This window comes from Solanum tuberosum, unplaced genomic scaffold (genome assembly GCF_000226075.1).
Source record: "Solanum tuberosum cultivar DM 1-3 516 R44 unplaced genomic scaffold, SolTub_3.0 scf00263, whole genome shotgun sequence".
Lineage (NCBI taxonomy): Eukaryota > Viridiplantae > Streptophyta > Magnoliopsida > Solanales > Solanaceae > Solanum > Solanum tuberosum.
The window spans coordinates 822299-843363 of record NW_006239196.1 but is presented as its reverse complement, the minus strand read 5'-3'; the positions used below and the strand labels follow the sequence as shown (position 1 = coordinate 843363).

The following is a 21065-nucleotide window of genomic DNA, read 5'->3' as shown; positions in this document are numbered from 1 at the left end:
CAACTAATTGTTGATAACTGTGAACATCACTTAACACATGATCTTCAACACCTCCAACTACTGAGTCATACTCCAGTGTAGTAAGCTTTACATTCATTTCCATGGGAGTGGAAGTTGGCTTAGCTCCTGTTATTCCTACTGTGAAGAGTAATTCCAAAATATACTTTCTTTGGTTAAGTAGAATCCCTTTTTCTGACCTCAATACTTCAATCCCTAAAAAATACCTGAGCTGCCCCAAGTCTTTCACTTTGAACTTGCTATGCAGTGTCTCTGAGCATCATCTATCAGTTGTTGGTTGTTTCCTATGATCATTAAATCATCAACATAAACTAGAATTACAACTATGTCATTACCATACTGTTTAGTGAATAAGGAATAGTCATGTGAACTCTGAATGTATCCTGTTTCCAACAAGGCAGTAGATAATTTGATATTCCATTGTCTAGAAGTCTGTTTCAGCCCATACAAAGATTTCAACAGCTTACACACTCTAGTCTCCCCCTGTCTGTGGAAACCTTGAGGTAACGACATGTAAACCTCTTCATGTAAATCACCTTGAAGGAATGCATTATTAACATCCATTTGAATCAAAAGCCAGTCCTTAGATGCTGCAACACTGATTATAGTTCTCACTGTTATCATCTTAGCAACAAGGGAGAATGTTTCATGATAATCTAACCCCTCCTTTTGTGTATATCCTTTAGCAACCAATCTTGCCTTGTATTTATCAACAGTCCCATTAGCCTTATGCTTTATTTTAAACACCCATTTAGAGCCAATAGCTTGTTTGCCTGGTGGTAAGTCAACCACCTCCCAAGTGTGATTACTGTCCAAGGCACAAAGTTCATCAGTCATAGCTGCAATCCATTTAGAATCTTGAGATGCTTCTCTAAAGGTTTTTGGTTCAACTTGAGGGGAGAAGGAACCCAAGTATGCTTGGTAAAGAGGGGACAAATGTGAGTATTGGAAGGAATCAGAAATAGGATAGGAACAACTGGCAGATGGTGGCTTAGCTTTAGAAGTAGTGATGAAATTATTTAACCATCTAGGAGGTTTAATAGTTCTAGAAGGTCTGGACTTAGACTGATCTGTAATTGGGAGAAATTTTTCTGTAGGTTGTAATGAAGGTAAGACATCAGTTGTGGGAATATCTTCAGGAATAGAAGCAGGACTGGTCTCAAGAATAAGATCAGGAATAGGAGTAGTGTTGTATTCAGTAGGATGATCAGAAGAATTAATGAGTCGGGGGGAAAGATAATCTGAATTTTGTAGTTCAAACATGTTAAGATCAGTAGAAGTAGGTTCAGCAGGTTCAGTTTGGTAAGGGAATGTGGATTCTCTGAAAGTTACATCTCTACTCACAAAGAAAACATTATCAACTAAATCAAATAACCCATAACCCTTTTGAGTTTCAGAATAACCAAGAAAGATTGTCTTTCTGGCTCTAGGAGCAAACTTATCCCCTCTTGGCAATTGAGCTGCATAACATAAGCACCCAAAAATTCTTAAATGATCAAGTCGAGGAACCTTTTTCAATAACATCTCATAAGGTGATCTACCTCCAAGCACTTCAGTAGGTATCTTATTAATCAAATACACAGCTGTCCTAACACACTCACCCCATAAATGAATTGGGAGACAACTTTGAAATCTCAAAGCCCTTGCCATCTCCAAGATGTGTCTGTGTTTCCTCTCTACTTTGCCATTTTGTTGAGGGATGTATGCACAACTACTCTGATGTATAATGCCTTGAGAAGCAAGCAAATCATTTACAAAAGAGTTGAAAAACTTAGTACCATTATCAGATCGCAAGGTTTTCACAGACAAACCAAACTGATTTTTTATTAAGGCAATGAAATCTTTGAGCACTACAATAACCTCACTTTTAGAGTGAATGAGGCATAACCAGGTGTATCCACTATAGTCATCAACAATAGTAACAAAATAGTGCTTTTTATCAAAAGTAGGCTTCTTTTATGGCCCCCAAACATCTACATGAATTATTTCAAATGCTTTGAATGTTCTGCTTTCACTAACAGGAAACTGTAATCTATATTGTTTTGCTAGAGGACAAATCTCACATTCATGTTGTATATTCTTGTTTGATAAATGCTTCAGTGATTGAATATGCTGTAAAATACCAGTTGACGCATGTCCTAATCTCAAATGCCATAATGTTGCATCTCCACTCAAATTTGCAGTAGCCATAGCCTGCACTGGTGACTTTATTTGTTTTTTCAAAATGTACAATCCTTCCCTCTCTTTATCAATCCTCAACACCTTGCCATCATAGAGTCCCTGAAAGACACAAAAATCAGAGAAAAAACACACTGTACAAGATAGTTCCCTGGTTAACTTCGACACTGACAACAAACTAAATTTGAAGTCTGGCACATGCAAGACATTTCTAAGTTCACGATCCTCTAGAACCTATGCAGTACCAATTTCTTTGATATCACATCTACTTCCTGTTGGAACTTGTACTCCATCACTGTTATTTCCTTGTATTCTTCTAATAGCAGTCATCAACTCTTCATTAGGTGTGATGTGGTGTGTAGCTCCACTATCAATTATCCATTCATAAACTCTACTTGGTTTTGAGTTTAAAGAAGCCATACCTGACATATTAGCAACACAATCTGATGTTCCTGCTCTATCCATCTTGTTTACCAGATCTTGGTATTGAGGTGGTGTCATGTGACCTTCAGCTTGCTTTCCTCTATCATAGAAATCATCAGCATTCCTTGTGAAATGTGCACCTTCAGCTTGCTTTCCTCTACCATTGAAGTCATCAACATTCCTTGTGAAGTGTGCATTTGGTTTGAAGTCAGGCCTAAAACCTTCAGCTGCTTTGTAGTCATTCTTGTAACCATCAGTTCCTTTTCTTTTACTTTGAAATCCTGGTGAATATCCTACCAATTTGTAGCAATCAATCTTATAGTGGCCTTTAAATCCACAATGACCACATATTGTACTAGGAGGCACGAACTTCTTTGGCCTCGGAGTGTATTCCTGAGCTTTTTGCTAAGAGAGTTAAAGGATCTCTTGTTCTCTCTGAAACTCCCAATGCTCTTTGACTTTCTTCTTGTGCTGCTACTGCATATGCCTCATTCACAGTTATTACTGGCTTCTTAGCCAAAATGTTACTTCTAATACTGCTAAAACTCTCATTCAATCCCATTAAAAATTGTAGAAGTCTTTGTGATCTTAAATGTCCCACATAGGCTGTTGAATCCTCACAATTGCAACCTGGTGATGGGATCATCACATCCAATTCAGACCACAAATCCCTGAGCTTCGAGTAGTATGAAGTTACAGAGTAATTTCAGACCACAAATGATAAATTTGCGTTAGATCTGATCTATCAAACCTTTCCTCAAAGTCTTCCCAAACTTTTTTCGCGTTTGAAGCATATATGATCCTTAGCAGTAATTCACTTGTAACAGTACTCGCAATCCGTGATAACACGATTGCATTACATTTTTCCCATTGTTCTTCCAGTGCTCCTTTGAAAGCTGTCTTCCTACACGATTCATCAATGAATCCAAGTTTTCCTTTTCCTCTAAGAGCCAATTTCATCGAGCGACTCCACAAGGCATAATTCTCTGGTCCTGTTAGCTTGATTGGGACTAAGATCACTCAAGGTGCATCAGATGCTTGAAGATAAAGTGGATGTTGTGATTCAGAGATGTGACTTTATTTTCTGCCATTGATGTTGCTTCATCTGTCGGCATTGATGCCTCTTTTAGTAGCTTTTCCTTCACTTGTTCTTATTTTCTTCTACGCAGATCGATCCTTCACGATCTGGGCTCTGATACCATGTTAAACCATATTAATAGTTTATTGACTACATCATAGAGAGCATTTTGAGTAAGAAGAAGAATAAAGAGTGTTTTCATCTATGAACCAGATCCAAGTTACAACTATCTATACATCACAATTATTGTAACTAACTTTGTACTCTACAAGTGGGTATAACAACTTTCACGTGACTACTTAACCGACTCAACCAATTCTAATTTTAAACCACCATATTATTTAATAGTGTACTTTACTTCTGTTGAGTAGCTCGCTGACACCATTGTTTTGGGTATCAATACACTGGTGAATAGAATCGTTCTATCCTTGAAGGATATATTCCAATTCAAACCTCGGATTCTAGAGGGGAATAATTTCTCACCCCAATTCGCCTAAACTTGGTTCTTTTTCTCAATTCCTCTTTAGATTCAGATATCCAGCACATGTACACAAGATTCTAACTCAAAACAATTCTAACAATCGACCTTAAACTTTCAAGAACTCCTCAATCTCAGCCCAATTCAAGAATACAACTCAAGAACATCAAAGTCTCAATCTTTTAGGACGAAAATCATATTGAAATAAACATGTTTGGTGTGTGGGTGAATGAACCCAATGCTATTGAAGCTTACATACCTCTTAGGGATCAAGCCCATGGCAAAAATCCGCAACAAAATGCAAGGATCTTGATGAACGCTTGCTCCTCTTCTCTTTTCTCTTCTTCTTTTCTCTTCTCTCAAAACCCTAACTTATTTTTATGAAGCGTAAACTGAATCCAATCAGTTTTGTCCCCAACTTAATTACCAAAAATGAATCTAATTAATTGGCTAGTGAAAAGACCATAATACCCTTCTAAAATCCAGTTTTGACTTTCATTGTCTAGACAACTCAACTTCGAATGGACATATCTCCCTCATACCAATTCGAAACTGAGCAAACTCGGTGGAGTTGGAAGTAATTCAAAGATATTTCCTAAATCACTTAATGAAAGTAGACTATTTTTCCATTTCATTCCAAAATTCCATAATCCCTTCCCGAACCAAACATGAATCTTTCGATTTATTTGACTCTCACGCTAAATCGCTAAATTACTTAAGGTAAATTCTCATATCTTTTTTTATGAATGTAATGAGCCTATCTTCTCTTCTTTGTTCATATTCCAAAAAGATATCAAAACTAATGTAAGACCAAAATAGTCGGTGGACTCTTCTGACAAACTCAAAAATATGTAATTATCAACACTTCTTTTTGGAACTCAAGGTACTACATCTAGTGACCTGACATTACTACTTAAGAAAAATTTTAAATTCCTTGATAAAATCCTACTCATAACGAAGGATGGTTCGAGTCTTAGCTCAAAATTTTCTGGCGTGTTACAATTAATTTTCTGTTAATTGATTTTTGTTTTCACTACGTGATTTAAACTTTAGAATTTATTATTTCTACAAAGTTTTGTTATCAGTAGTATTGCTTTAAAATACAAATTGGATAACATAAAGAGCATAACACAAGACTCACCCGTCAAGGCTCTTCATATGACAAAAAATTCTGAAAGCATTCATGACACCCTTTTGTCATGACCCACCACTTTGCCATTCAAATTTGACATAAAAATAAGGAGGAAAAATCTAGAGTTATGGAGAGATTAGTGGAAGACTCTAGAATTCCCTAGATCTTTCCTTAGAAGACTCTAGAATGCCTTGGAAAATATCTTTAAAAACTTTAGAATTCTCTAGACTAGCAGAGAATTCTAGAAGAGGGACTAGATTGTAAATAAGTAAGGACTTCTGTAGCAATTTTTATTTACACTTACCCCCTAGAAAGTAATATAAATAGAGGTGCTCTCATTTGTAAATCATTCAATCAGTTGTAAGCAATACAAAGCCTTCTTTCAAAGCTCTCTTGTCTTTTTTTTTCATTCTCTTAGCGACCTTAGTTTCAAAGGGCTTACTTGAGCTTAAAAGATCTTGAAAGATTAATGAGTAAGTTGTCAAATGCCGCACGAAATTTTAGTGAGACTCTAAGTCCGTGACAATGTGGTATCAAAGCAAATATTTGGCACTAAGGAAATGACTAACGAAAGAGACGTACACTACTAACAAACTACCAAAAAACGACTGACAAAAAAGCGACGGATTGCGTCGCTCCAAAAAGCGACGCCATTTGCCACACTGTCCGTCGCTTTTTAATAAAAGTAATTATTTTTAAATTTATTTTACAAAAAGCGACGGACGGCATCTCTTAGTCCGTCACTTTTTTCGCGGATTTTTGCGCTAAATATATATATAATTAATAATTATTTCTTTAATATATATAGAGACGCCGTCCGTTGCTTTTTAATAAAAATAATTATTTATAAATTAAACAATAACCACGTTGTCCGTCGTTTTAAATTTATTTTATTTTATTAATTAGTTTTTTTTTAAAAAGCGATGGACGGGATCTCTTAGTCCGTCGCTTTTTGGTCAAAAGATCTAGTCAAACATTTTAAAAAAGCGACGGACGACATCTCTTAGTCCGTCGCTTTTTGGTCAAAATATCTAGTCAAATATTTTTAAAAAGCGACGGACGGCATCTCTTAGTTTGTCGCTTTTTAAAAAAGCGACGGACAAAGAGACATTGTCCATCGCTTTTTTTAAATTATGTTGAACCAAAAGCGGGTTTCCCCCCCTATTTTCCCATCTCTCTTTCTCTCCCTTCTCTCTAAAACCAAACGCCGCCGCTGCCCCACGCCACCCCACGCCGCCATCGCCCTTCTCTCCTTGAGCATTAGTCCCGCAGCTGCCTTGTCCCGTCGGCCCACCCATCGTCCCCACTGCCTCTTTTTCTTAGCTTGTTAAGGTTACAGTTTAATTTTAGTTTTTTTTTTAATTCTAGTAATATTTGATTTGTTATAAATTAGTACATTGTTTTAGTTTGATGAATTGTTCTATTCAATTGTTAATTTGTATATTTGATTATTGTTAGTTAGGTAGAGAATTGGGGATTTTTTATTTTAGGGTTTTCTTCTAATTTGGGGTTTATTTTAAATATGATTGTGAATTGAGTATTAGAAGATAGAACTAACAAATAATTAGAAGTTAGAAGTTAAAAAGTTAGAAGTTAGATTAGTTGCATTTTCCAACTTGAAATTCTTGAATTTAGTATGTTTGACGGTTGAAGTTAGAAAAACATTCAATTGTATATCAAAGTTAGATTACTTTGAAGTTAGAAAAATAATGGATAGTATATGAAAGTTGAAATTAGATTAGTTGAATTTTCCAACTTAGAAGTACTTGAATTTAGTAAGTTTGAAAGTTGAAGTTAGAAAAATTAGGGGATTTTAAAATATGATTGTAAATTAAGTATTAGAAGTTAGAACTAACAAATAATTAGAAGCTAGAAGTTAGAGATTAGTTGAATTTTTCAATTTGCCATTGTATTTGTGCTTATATGTATTACTAGAAAAAAATGGCCTGACACGGGCCCAACATTATAAAAATTTAAATACAAAATATTAAGATAAAATTTTGCATAATTTATTTTTATAAATTCTATATATTATTGTTATTCAAATTAAATTTTTAAATCTCAATTATCTAAAAGTATAATGTTGTATTTTTTTCTTCTTTTTTTTTTTCATCTAAAAATATAATATAGTAGAGGAAGATGTTTTTCAATCATGAGAAATTCTCTCCGAAATGTAAGGAGTCTATTACCTTTTTCATTGTTATTATTTATATTTAATCATAATTTGATTTTAAATATCATATTTATCAATCAAAAAACCTATAAAACTATCTCCGATCCATTTTTATTTTACTCTCTATTCTCTATATTTGGAGAGTAAAATAGAGAATTCGCTCTCCAATCATTCTCTAATTTACTCTCTATTCTTCATCTATAGAGAAGTTTGGAGAATTACTATCCATACTCTCTATTTTAATTTTGATTATTTTATTATTATTTCTACTATGTAATATTTGTAATTAACATATTATAAATCATATAAGACCATTAGTTAATCTTTAATATTAGTAATTTCCTTAATATAATATAACCCCTCAATAAATATATATATATACTATTTTCAATCTGAATTAATAATATTTCATTCTTGAATTTTTTTTATTTAGGACCAATTCGAATTTCATGGACATTTCATAAATAAAATGGCTCAAAAGTATTCTATGGCAAAAGTTGAGGGAGCACAGACTGGCCACAAGTCCACATGTCTTATGTAGTTACGTTACGTGTGTAGTTCTATGGGTCCCACCATATTCAATGATAGTTCATTTGAATGGCATCATATGTAATTTAGCAAAAGACGATGGGCCTTCTATGTAGTTGTTGATGTGGTCTAAAAATTTAAGCTGAAAATACAATCTCTTAACAAACTGGTCTTTCAAAATACCATTATATCCTTAATCTTTCAGCTAATGTCACCAAGCTGACATGTTGAAACTCTCTCTTCTAATATATAAAAATATTGTTGTTGAAAATTGGGTTACTTGAATTATATTCTTGAACTTAGAAATTCTTGAAATTGGAAATTCTTGAACTTAGAAATTCTAGAAGTTAGATATGAACTTGAATTTTTGTAAGATTTTAGAACTTTAATTAAGTTGTGAACTTTAGAAATCTTGAATTATTGTAGGATTTTAGAACTTTAAGTTGTGAGCTTTTAGAGAACTTGAATTTTTGTAGGATTTTAGAACTTTTTAAGATTATGAACGTTAGAAATCTTGAATTATTGTAGGATTTTAGAACTTTAAGTTGTGAGCTTTAGAGAACTTGAATTTTTTGTAGGATTTTAGAACTTTAGGTGTAAAACATTAGAAATTTTGAATTACTGTAGAATTTTAGAACTTTAAGTTATGAATTTTAGAAGACTTGAATTTTGTAAGATTTTAGAACTTCAAGTTGTGAACTTTAGAGAACTTGAAATATTGTGGGATTTTAGAACTTTAGGTTATAACTTAGAAATCTTGAATTACTTTTAGGATTTTAGAACTTTAGGTTGTGAACTTTAGAAATCTTGAATTATTGTGGGATTTTAAACTTTAGGTTGTGAACTTTAGAAATCTTGAATTATTGTAGGATTTTAGAACTTTAAGTTGTGAGCTTTTAGAGAACTTGAATTTTTGTAGGATTTTAGAACTTTTTAAGATTATGAACGTTAGAAATCTTGAATTATTGTAGGATTTTAGAACTTTAAGTTGTGAGCTTTTAGAGAACTTGAATTTTTGTAGGATTTTAGAACTTTAGGTTGTAAAACATTAGAAATTTTGAATTACTGTAGAATTTTAGAACTTTAAGTTATGAATTTTAGAAGACTTGAATTTTTGTAAGATTTTAGAACTTCAAGTTGTGAACTTTAGAGAACTTGAAATATTGTGGGATTTTTAGAACTTTAGGTTATAAACTTAGAAATCTTGAATTATTTTAGGATTTTAGAACTTTAGGTTGTGAACTTTAGAAATCTTGAATTATTGTGGGATTTTAAACTTTAGGTTGTGAACTTTAGAAAATCTTGATTCATAGAATTTATGAACTAATTATTAGGTTGAACTTTAGAAATCTTGATAAAATATAGTCTTTATGAACTATTTGTAATTTTGAAAACGAATTTTGAAAAGACTTTATAAGTCTTTAAATTGTGATTCATATATTTTTGAATGTTAATTTAAGTTTGTTGTTTTATATTTTGTGTAGCTTCTTTATAATGTTTTATGTTTGATTGGACTGAATTGAATTGCTTTTGCAGGCTGGCAGTTTCTGCTGTCAAAAAAATTGCAAAAAAAGCGACGGACATGTTGGTTTTGTCCGTCGCTTTTCTGAATTTTATTTTTTTTAAAGCCCAGAAAAGCGACGGACAGGGTCCTTTAGTTCGTCGCTTTTCTGGATTTTTTTAATTTTTATTTCCAAAAAAGTGTCGGACGGCGTCTCATTGTCCGTTGCTTTTCAAGATTCTAAAAAATTAAAAATTAATTAAAGCGACGGACTTCGTCTCTTTTTTAAAAATAAAAAAAGCGACGAGATTGATTGCGTCGCTTTTGACCAAAAAAGCGACGCAATCCGTCACTTTTGACAATTTTTTAGTAGTGGTAAATGCTGCTAGCACCACCAACGTCATGCTGGATAGAGAGGAAATGTTGCTCGACCCTATATCAAGCGAGGCGCTAACATCTCACCCATCTTCAACCGCCGAAGCAAGTGACGATTACCGTGATGAGGAGCCCATTGACGTCACATTCGAAGAGGAGTGAATCGCAAGGGTTGAAATGACGAGGCAGGCCGTAGAGATATTAGGCAGGCACTTGAACGAGGTCGATGGCAAGTTCAAGACTCTGGAGGACTTCACCCTTGAGGAGAATGACAACATTCGTAAAGAGTTGGAGGGCCGCCAGCGTGCCGAGTTTGAGATGAAGGAGGTCATCATTTCTTTGGAGTGTCGGCTCATGGAGGCGTTAAACACGATTAAGACCATGGAGGTATCGAGATGAAAGCATTCAAGGAGGGCGTGAAAGTTGGAGGATCATCGTCGTTCAATCGATATAGGGAGGCCAAGTTCGAGGCTCCTAAGCCACCTATGTTCAAAGACGTCAGTGATGCACAAGAGGTGGAGAATTTCCTATGGCACTTGGAGAATTATTTCAAGATCCAAGTGAAGAGCGACGAAAACAAGATCAACACCGTCATGTTGTATCTTTCGGAGATGGCTATACTTTGGTGGAGGCGTAAAGAGTTAGAAATACAGAAGGGACTTTGCATAATCAACACTTGGGAGCAATTCCGAGTAGAGTTCAAGAAGACTTTCTTCCCTAACAACGTCATCTATGAGGTGAAGCGCAAGTTTAGGGAGCTGAAGCAGACAGGCAGCATACGCACATACGTAAGGAGTTCACCACACTCACGCTTCAGATTCTCAACCTCACGGATGAAGATATGTTGTTCCACTTCACGAATGGGGAGTAAAATTGGGCAAGGAGAAAATTGAAATGCCGACAGGTGAGGACTATCGATGAAGCCATCATGCAGGCTGATGCTTTGACAAACTTCAGGCATGAAAAGCCTGATAGAGTTAGAGGAGATGAGATGAGAGGTAGTCATGACCAAGGTGGGGGAGATCATGAAAAAAATCAAAGAGCAACGACCACATCCCAAGAATCATGATACCTATAGGTCCAATGGCAAGAAGTCTGGACGTCATGGAAAAGAAGGCAGAAACTTCCAAAAGAAATGGTTGCTACATATGCAGTGGGCCACATGGCTATCCAAGGTGCCCTGAACTAAAGAACCTTGGTGTTATCCCGTGAGAGCGGAAGGAAAAGGATGCATATGAGTAAAGACAAGGTGCAGAGACGACACAATTGGAATTGATAGGACTATGCGAAGCCATCACGAAGCAGCCAGGGAAGCCGAGAGAATGCGTTGCACAATATGTCAATATCACGATTTATGGAAGACCTGCTCGTGTTATGGTCGACACGGGTGCAGATGCTAACATCATGACCAAAATGGCAGAAACAAGATTGGGGTTAAGTTACAGTCCAAGTACCGCCCATATCAGGACGATCAATGCGACAGTGACTCCCGTATGCAGAGTCGTGCATGGAGTAAGCATCACGCTTGGTGAGTGGTAAGGTAAAACAAACTTCATTGTCGCTCTTTTAGACCTCTTTAACATAATTCTCCGGCAAGAGTTCTTCCAGAAGTGTCACATGGTGATCGATCCTTATCTCCAACGACTCTTGGTCATGTATGGTGCTCCTGGTTAAAGTATCAACGACGGAAGGATAAGTTCGACTAACGGCCATGCAACTCATGAGAGGCCTTAAGAAGTCGACATTCGTAGCCACCAATGTGAGTGCCACAAAGGACAATTGTGCAAAAGGGACTTCGCCACCATGTATAGGGAAAGTTATGCAAGAGGACAAAGACGTGATGTCCGAGGACCTACACAAAGGCATTGATCGAGTCAATAAACTGATGATCAAGCATAAGAGAAGACAAGACTCGATTGTTCATACAATAGTAATGCGATGCGGTCGTCACAGCATCAGGTGGGGGAGAGTGTCATGACCCGCCACTTTGCCATTCAAATTTGGCATAAAAATTAGGAGGAAGAATCTAGAGTTATGGAGAGGTTAGTGAAAAACTCTAGATTTCCCTAAATATTTCCTTAGAAGACTCTAGAATGCCTTAGAAAATATATTAGAAAACTTTAGAATTCTCTAGACTAGTAGAGAATTCTAGAAGAGGAACTAGATTGTAAATAAGTAAGGACTTGTGTAGCAATTTTTATTTACACTTTAGCCCTCTAGGAAGTAGTATAAATAGAGGGGCTCTCATTTGTAAATCATCCAACAAGTTGTAAGCAATCTTCCACAAAGCAATACAAAGCCTTCTTTTAACGCTATCTTGTCTTTCTTTTTATTCTCTTAGCGATCTTAGTTTTAAAGGGCTTACTTGAGCTTACAAGATCTTGAAAGATTTGTGTGTAAGTTGTCAAGCATTGCACGGAGCTTTAGTGAGACTCTAAGTCTGTGACAATTTACTCTTAGTGCACCGATACTGCAAAACAAAAGAGGGAATTCTAATCATACAATGAACTCAAATACTAACGACCATGAACAAAATTATACAAAATCCCTAGATAATCATATCTAAATTCAAATGACAAAAGTAGAATCCACCTAGGTCAATCAATTCTTGACTGAAACAAGAAAATTTAGTCTTCTCTTAGTTGTCCAAATGCCATGGAAATAACCACTTTTGCTTCTATTAGCGCAGTCAAAATCTTTGCAGGTCAAGACTTGCCCCGTCCTATTAACATCCCAAAATATAAAGAAAACATGAAATACTTGGAACAACAATCCTTGAACTAGAGGATTTCAATATCAACTTGCTTAAAATCTGCAACCTCCTTCTGCTTGTATAAATAATCAGAATCATAATAGAAACCGTCTCTTTAAAGATTCAATTAAAGTTACATTACTACTAGTCATAGAGACGTGATGAGGTTATCTAGAAGTTTTTCAGCCTCCTCAAAGAAATGGGACACCATTCAACTCTACTCTAATTTCGCAGTTTCTACAACTCAAGAAACTTATTTTCCAAGAACTTTTGTGTTCAACAACAAGAAAAAAAAAACAAATCAAATGCATGCAAAACAAACATAAACAAGGGGGAAAAAGGTACTAATGATAGATAACGATTGAATATTTTCGAACTCTATTTTCTGGGTAACCCCAAAAAAATGAAAGAAAATAAATAAAGATTGTTTCTTTTGTAATTCTGTTTTTCTGGATTACCCTTTTCTTGAAGAATAAAAATAAAAACTCACATCACCCAGAGAGATGTAATTTGACTCTAACTTCTCTACATTTGCCATTATTTGATTTTTGGGGCTCTGTTTTTCCAACTTCAGTGACTCTTCAATAAGTATTTTTGGTACTTATGAGGATTGAGGAAGACAGTGAAAATGAACTTGATATGGTACGTTATATAGAGGCGGGTATGACATGTATTTGAACTTGGATTCGGTAATTTTCAATTTCATCACATGAGATGAAATCATGATTTGAAATGATCAAAATTAAATTACTTTAATTTTTGGATATGAATGTTGGATTTTAAATTGTATTTTTTGCTACATAAACATAATTTTTTTATAAGTTGTGAAAATTGTTTCAATTCTTTTTATAATCTTACTAAATAAGCAAAAAGTGATAATAAAACTATAATAATACACTATTACAGTATTTTTTTTTACTTTTATTGATCAAATTTTAGTTAAATTAAACATAAATAGTATGTACTACATTTTTAATATAATCCTATGATATAGTAATAAATTTGATTGATAATAATAAGGTAAGTAGGCGTTGGTTAAATTTGAAATGTGAAAGGAATTGTTATATCCAATATAATGGTTTAAAGTTAGTAAAAGTAATAATATCAACTATAAATTTTAATTATATATGAAATAAATGAATGATTGATATACTAAAGAATTATGATTGATTTTTCAAAAAAAATATCTCAATTATATTATATAATTACTTTATATGTGTAGATATATTTATTTAAAAGAAAGTACAAACAATTCTCTTTGTTAATCAATCATAAAGAAAAAAAAAGACATTTCAATTAAAGATAAAGTAATCAAAGTTTAAAATGTCTAAACATTTGATTTTGTACTGATACCAAGTTGTATATTTGTTAGTATTATATATAATAATATATACTTTGATTTTCGATATTTCAGTAATTTATTTATAAATATCAAATAACATATCAAATTAAAATTGAAATATATATATATATATATATATATATATATTTTAAATTAAGGATACGTAGAATATATCAAAATATTATTTAATTTTATAGTTTTAAATATGACTTATGAAAAGTTAAAATATTACTTTTTTTTTTAAAAGAATGGATTAAACACGAAGTATATGCGTTACACAAAATCACTTTCAATTGTGGTAGGTCCACCATCCAAATAGGTGTGTGTTAATGCCACTTCACAATTTTAATTAAGTGAAGTTTAATTTAAGATACAAGATTTTATTGACAGTTGGACAATATCTCTCTCACATTGTTGAATTTTTACATTATGAGGTAAATGGAAAATCATCCTCCAAGATTGTTTTTAGGACATACCTACCCAACTTCTAACTTCACATAGTGTTATTTTAATGATCATCGCGTATCTGAATCAGTTTTCACACATCTTGACTAATTTCATAGGAAATTTGTCATCTCCCACAGACAACAAGTAACTCTGTCCACCAAGGCTATGATAGATGAAAAAAATCAGCTAGTATTTTTTTTATCTCTACCGAATTTTGAACCTGAGAAATTAAAGTTTTCAACCACTTCATTAACCATTAGACCGGGTACACTTGTAACTTCACATATTATCATCTAATCAAAAGACCATTTTGGCTCATCTATAATTAAAAACAAAATATTGAGCAAGGTAAAGAATTGCACAAATATAAAGTTGGTTTTCATCTCTAAGAAGAATTTTAAAGGTCTCCCCTTAAAGGGAAAACAAATACAGTAAAAAGAAGTAGAGAACTACCAAAATTTAACAAATAATTTCAATACAATATACTCTACAAATCTCTGATTATAGTAAGTATTTACATGTCATAAAAACTAAAAAAAAAAATCTGCATCTCAATGATTTCATTTGCTTGATCTCACCACAAAGATGCATTGTACAAAGATCCATCACGTTTTTTTCTTGCTATAAGCTTCTTTTCTCGAGGTAGGTACCAACAGAGACGAATCCAAGACTTAAAAGTCACTAAGTTCAAAATGAGCGTACTCTTACAATATCAATATATACATGGTTCGATCCAAAAGTAATAGGTTCAACTTGGGTTCAGTCCCAAATCTGCCTCCACGTACCAACACAAGCATTGATCCAGTGTGCAACTTCGTGTTGTACCATAATTACGATGGAGAAACTGACTGAATCCAATTCCTTCACTCTTCAATAAGATGTTTTTCAGTTTTAACAAACCAAACAAGCATTTGAGCGTCGAGCTCGATTCATCACACTATCTTAAAGAGACTTCCAATGCTATTTGTTCCTGCAGACTTAAACCACTCAACCCTCTAGTCGTTTTGTTTTCTTCAGCGTTAAAGAGTTCTTCATAATACCTCTTCCAATGTGATGGTTTTCTAATTCTCATGATTATATCCCGGCTTTCGCTGTTGCCTCTTAGAAGCTGAAGAATCTGTATCGACCCAAAGTTATGATTAATTCTAGTGACACAATTGTAAGGGCGGATGGAAGAGCGAACATAGGAGAATGTCAAAAGACAAGAATCAATTAAACATGTATGCAGTTTCTACTTAAAAATTAAAATTTGATCAAACAATTTCAAGAACTTGCCTGATTTATTCGGGGTCGCTTAATTGAAGACTGCTGGACACATAAAGAAGCAGCTAAGACCATGAGGTTCATCTGTAGTAAGTCGTAGTCATCCGCAAGTGAAGGATCAGCGAGTTCTCTGATTCTGTTCTTCTTCAGCAGGGGTTTAGCCTAGAATAAACAAAAAAGAGCGTTCAACGTGTTTACCCGACATAAAAATGATGGATAAGTTATGCAAGAGGCAAACGTATGACGGACATAACTTATATGCACTACAATTGCAATTTCATTTCTTTTTTAACATTATCAGTGCATTTTAACATGTAGTAGCAGGGTACTATCTTATTTTACACATCAGTTATTAGTGCAAAAACTCTTTTGCTTAGTTGGTGTATATCGTAAAACAATGGTGAAGAAACGAGGGATACCCAAATGACGAGGCTTTGCTGTGAGTAATCAAGGGCTCGACGTCCAGTAATAAGTTCCAAAAGAAGCACTCCGAAAGCAAAAACATCAGTTTTTTCATCCACTATGCCATGCATTAAGAACTCGGGAGCAAGATAGCTGCAGTCACAAGGTTTTATGACAACATTTTAGAAAGACAAACTCGCAAGAATTAGAAGCATTATATCACAAGCAGGAAAGTAAGGGAAGGCCAAACGTTGTACACACCCGAATGTTCCTTCGAATTTTCCTACAGTGAGGTGAGTCCATCGCTCTGGTAACCATTTTGCTAGCCCAAAATCACATATCTGAATTTAAAGCAGAAAGTATTTCAAGTTTTATCGATACCTAAAAAGTAGGACATAAGAAAAAAGGGATTCTGTTTCCTTGAGTATACTTTCGTAATTTCATTAAAGAACTTAACAATTAGGAGAGAAATGTTACTAATAGTTAGAATACCTGAGGTTCGAGGTCCTTCGTGAGCAATATATTTGCTGCCTTAATATCTCTATGGATAATCCTTCTTTGACCACCCTCATGAAGATAAAATATCCCTTTAGCTATCCCTATCGCTACCTTATACCGGATTTTCCATTCTAGTTTCTTCTTCGATGCTGTGAAACATCGTAGAATAGAGTTAAAAAAAACAGAAGAAAAGATCGACATAATGCATAAGATCTATTGAAGCGTACTAACCATGCAACATATTGGTCAAACTTCCATAAGGAGATAGCTCAAGCACAAGAAAGAGTCCTCCATCAACGGCATAACCGATCAATTTAGCAGTGTTTGGATGATTGATATGTGCCATTATACCTAGCTCAGATAAGAAATCCCCTATTCTCTCATCTTGTGGTCCCCTTGTCAGCCGCTTAACCGCGATAAACTGGCCATTTCGTAACCGTCCTTTATGAACTTCAGCATAACCACCCTTTCCTATCAAATTTTCTGCAGTAAAGAATTGCCAAAGTTTTCACCATCAAAAACTACAAAATTGGAACTTCTTTCATTTAGCAATAGTTGTACAACAATAACTACTAACACTAGGCCTCAATCCGAAGCAAGCTAGTATCAGCTATATGAATTTGTATCGCTCCTTTTTAAATCCGTTTCAGTCCAATATTATAAAAATCAAATCTCTAACACTAGAAGTTCTCTACATTTTCTACTAGTAAATCTTTAACAAACACAAAAGACTCCTAACAAACAACAACGACAATCTCTACTAGTATAATCCCAATAGGTGGGGTCTGGGGAGGGTAGAGTATACACAGACATCCCTACCCCTACCTTATAGAGTAGAAAGACGGTTTCTGATAGACCCTTGGCTCAAAAAGAGATGAAAAGGAAGTTGTAATACCAATATCAAGATAATAAGATAAACGAAATGGAAGAAACAAAGTAGGTAGTACTATAGATTTAAGACTAAGCAAACATATAAATGAAACTAATACTCCCGGACGAAAAAGAATAACGCTCGACAACCTACTAACCCCCTCCACCCTATACTCGACCGCCACTCCTAGCAAACAATGGTCCTAAATTAAACGTACTAACATGACTAAAACTTAACAACAACTATGTAGTCACTACATTCAAAGATTCGAGGTGTATTAAAATTTCGAGCAGATCGATGACCAACCTTGATGAAAGTAATTGGTTGCAGTTTGAAGCTCAGATAGGGTGAAAAGTTTCCATTGAGGTTTGAAATAGCTCAAACCATTATCCAGGATAGAATTCGGCATGTCACCGCTACTCGTCTCTCTCATGCTTCTGCTGAACCTTTTGGACAGTTTCAGAGAACTAATTAAAGGATCTTTCGTCATATGTCCTTTCGATTTACTTCTAAATAGCTCGAGAAAACCAGTCCATCTCGAACTAGATCTTTGATTTTTCGAGCCATCAAATTCCGATGTGCTGGCTTTCGAAGAGTCTGATTCAGATTCTGCTGTCCTCAAAAAGTCTTCAAGAACTGTATCTGGAGAAAATGCATTCACTTTTGTTTTCTCCATGGCTTAAAGCTCATACGTATCTACCATAAATTAGCAAAAACTTGTTGGATTAATGAACTAAAAACCAACAACATAATGATTTTTCATACCATGCAGAGTTAAAAATTCAAGAATTAAAGCTTATAAAAAGACTAATCGCTATAATTAACAAAGAAACTAATACAGATTGCAGTAAAAAAAGGAAAAAAAAATCATAACTTTAGGAACAGAGCAAGGCCAAAATCCATATGATTAAACAAAAAACAGAGCATCTCCCAGAAACTATTACTGATTTACATGACACATTTGAAATTTCGAACAGTCAAACTAAAAGAATTTTGACTAAAACTCTTCCTATATCTTTTAAATATTTTAAATTGTTAATTACTATGATCTATACTACTTTAAACCTCAATTTCAAAAAAAAAATTAAAGCTTCTGTATTCGAATTCACAATCAAAATTTAAAATTTTGAATTTCAAAATTCCAAACAGCCACAATACAGAAGGAGCATTTCTTTCTTTCTTTAATCATTTTATATGACGGTGTTTGACTAGACACGAAATTAAAGTTACAAAATATTGAATTAATATCAAGAAAGACGGAAAATAAGTATCTATGCGAAAAAAAAAACTAGTAATACCCAGAAACAGAACTAAGAAAAAAAACAGAGCACAAATTCCAAGAATTGTTAATAAATGGTGTAAGAGATTATATATGATAACATACCAGAAAGAAGATGAAGAGAGATTTTGTTGAAGGAAGTACAAAGTTCCACAACACAAGTGAACGGTCGAAAAGTTAAATATAGAGATATTGGAATTGGAGCTAAATATATTTCTGGGTTTTAGGAACATTTCATATTCACATATTTCTTTTTGTCTTTTTTCTAATAGTAGTATTTTTTTGAAATAAAGGAGAATTCAAACTTTGGCTACAAATTTTAATTTTAAGGTTTGTTTATAAATTTATTTATTTTTTGTTTTAATTGAGGAAGGGGAGTAATACTACTTTATATTATTACTCTTTTGAAACACGCAAAATAGGTTAGATATTGTTGTATTTTCTTCACAAACAAGCCGCCTAACTTACCCCACTACTCACCAACCAACAAAACTCGAAATAACGAAGAAAAAAAATACAAAAAAACGAGAAACGTCACTTCACTATAATAAGAGCAAAAAAACCTTGGTGGGAACCTTTTCCCGTTCCGAATAGTTTTATATGGTGTGAATCTAAAATAATTAGGTTTTAATATGGGTAGCACACGCTCGATGAATATAAGAAGAGGAAAAGGGAGCGCTTTCGTCATCCTGAATGGAGTGTTATGTGGCGCGAATGTAAAATAGTTGGGATTTAATGTGGATATCCGACATCGGATGGGTATAAGAAGAGAAAACCTTGGTAGGGAGCGCTTTTCCATCCCAATGCGCTGTTACGTGGCACGAATCTAAAATAATCGGAATTTAATGCAGATATTGAACACTAAATGGAAAAAAAAAAGAGAAAAAAATAATTTTTAAAAAAATATTCAAGAACGGCTCAATCCCGTTCAAAATTATTGAAATTTTAGCATCTAAAATTGATGTTTCACAGAATGAAAAAGATATTCAATTTTCGACACATTCCTAATTTTTATGGCATTTATGTCAATCTAAAAAAAAATTAAGATTATTTTAGTCAAGACACCTTTTTTTTTTTAAAAAAAAAAAGTAAAGCAAATTTCTTAATGCAGGTGTCTAAGCCTAAAGTCTAAATCATTGTTATTTTGGATTCGAGGAAGCGAAGAGTAGACACGCTACAATTTTTTATAAATAATCATTAAAAATTTTATTTTATTATATTAACACTAATAAACCATTTTTTACAATAAAAAATTACCTAACTTTATTTACGCATCACTAAATGATCCAATCCATTTGAATTTTACACTGAATGATTATTTTTTTAAAAAAACACTTTCATTTCAATGCAGTTGACCCACTGAAGCCGAATTTTTTTCTTTTATAATATAGTTTCGAGTTTGAATTAATTACTCTAACTATTGATTATTCAATTCGTTATTTCAATCATTTAGAGTTTAACACTACTTTATTTACATTATTTTTAAAACTAATATACTTTGGATTAATTACGTTTTGTGACCTCATTCAAATCAATTCAACTGATTGACCTAATATATAATCAAATTTCAGGCTAAATAATTTAACGTTAATAATCATGAGGACCTACAGAGTCACAAGCATCCAAGCTAAGGAAGCTTTTAAAAGCAAAGTAAGAGGTATGACCGCTTAAAATCGAATTAAAATCGATAATTTTAATTGATTTATTGGTAATGAGTTATTGATTTAATGGTTTTGATATTTTTATTATTAGATTATCGGTTCTTAATGGTTTGAGTTTTTTCTTAACGGATTAACCGATAACGCGATAGTAAATTAATAAATTAGGTTTATACCATTAGGTATATAAAGTCCTTGACTTATGATTTAGTTTCATATTTTTATTTCTGGCAATATCAAACTTTCGGTTATTCAATAATGTGTTAGTGTTATTTTTGAGCAAGATACAATATATCAACTCATGTGCATGGTTTATTTGATTTGTAAGTCACCATGTTTCTAAGTGATTTTCAATCATTAATTTTTTTTGTCAAATCTTAACGGTTAAACCGATAATGATCAATAATTGATAACCGATAAACCAATAATGGTTCTTAATGTTTCACATGTCTACAAACCGATAACCGATAAACTTCAAAATCGAACCGAACCAAACCGACCAATACACAATCCTACTAAGTCATGGGTGTCTACATATTGTTCAATTTTATAAATGGTAATTTTTTGTCCTATCAGTGGCGTACACAAGATCTTTTGCAAGCGATAGTCACCTTTTCATTTGTATATATACACACAACACAATTCACATATACCATTATATCTTTTCCA

The 21065-nt window shown here is 33.6% G+C and overlaps 2 protein-coding genes across 3 annotated transcripts; both read right to left on the bottom strand.

Moving 5' to 3' along the window:
- Positions 1 to 243: 243 nt before the first annotated feature.
- LOC107062821 (uncharacterized) lies at positions 244 to 6605 on the bottom strand. The gene is made up of 6 exons (XM_015313918.1): positions 6509 to 6605; positions 3371 to 3629; positions 2986 to 3290; positions 2485 to 2912; positions 2038 to 2298; positions 244 to 1833 (listed from the first exon to the last, which is right to left on the bottom strand). Exons 1-6 carry the CDS (start codon positions 6603 to 6605, stop codon positions 244 to 246), a joined length of 2940 nt encoding a protein of 979 aa, XP_015169404.1.
- An 8247-nt stretch (positions 6606 to 14852) lies between these two features.
- Positions 14853 to 19027, bottom strand: LOC102578687 (receptor-like cytosolic serine/threonine-protein kinase RBK2). Of its 2 annotated transcripts, none has more exons than XM_006358381.2 (8): positions 18844 to 19027; positions 17766 to 18155; positions 16820 to 17071; positions 16583 to 16737; positions 16352 to 16431; positions 16108 to 16243; positions 15701 to 15850; positions 14853 to 15542 (listed from the first exon to the last, which is right to left on the bottom strand). In XM_006358381.2, exons 2-8 carry the CDS (start codon positions 18133 to 18135, stop codon positions 15363 to 15365), a joined length of 1323 nt encoding a protein of 440 aa, XP_006358443.1. In that variant the 5' UTR covers positions 18136 to 18155; positions 18844 to 19027; the 3' UTR covers positions 14853 to 15362. The 2 variants fall into 2 exon arrangements, with proteins under 2 accessions (XP_006358443.1, XP_015169414.1); XM_015313928.1 differs by having other exon boundaries at positions 17766 to 18156; positions 18858 to 19027.
- Positions 19028 to 21065: the final 2038 nt, after the last annotated feature.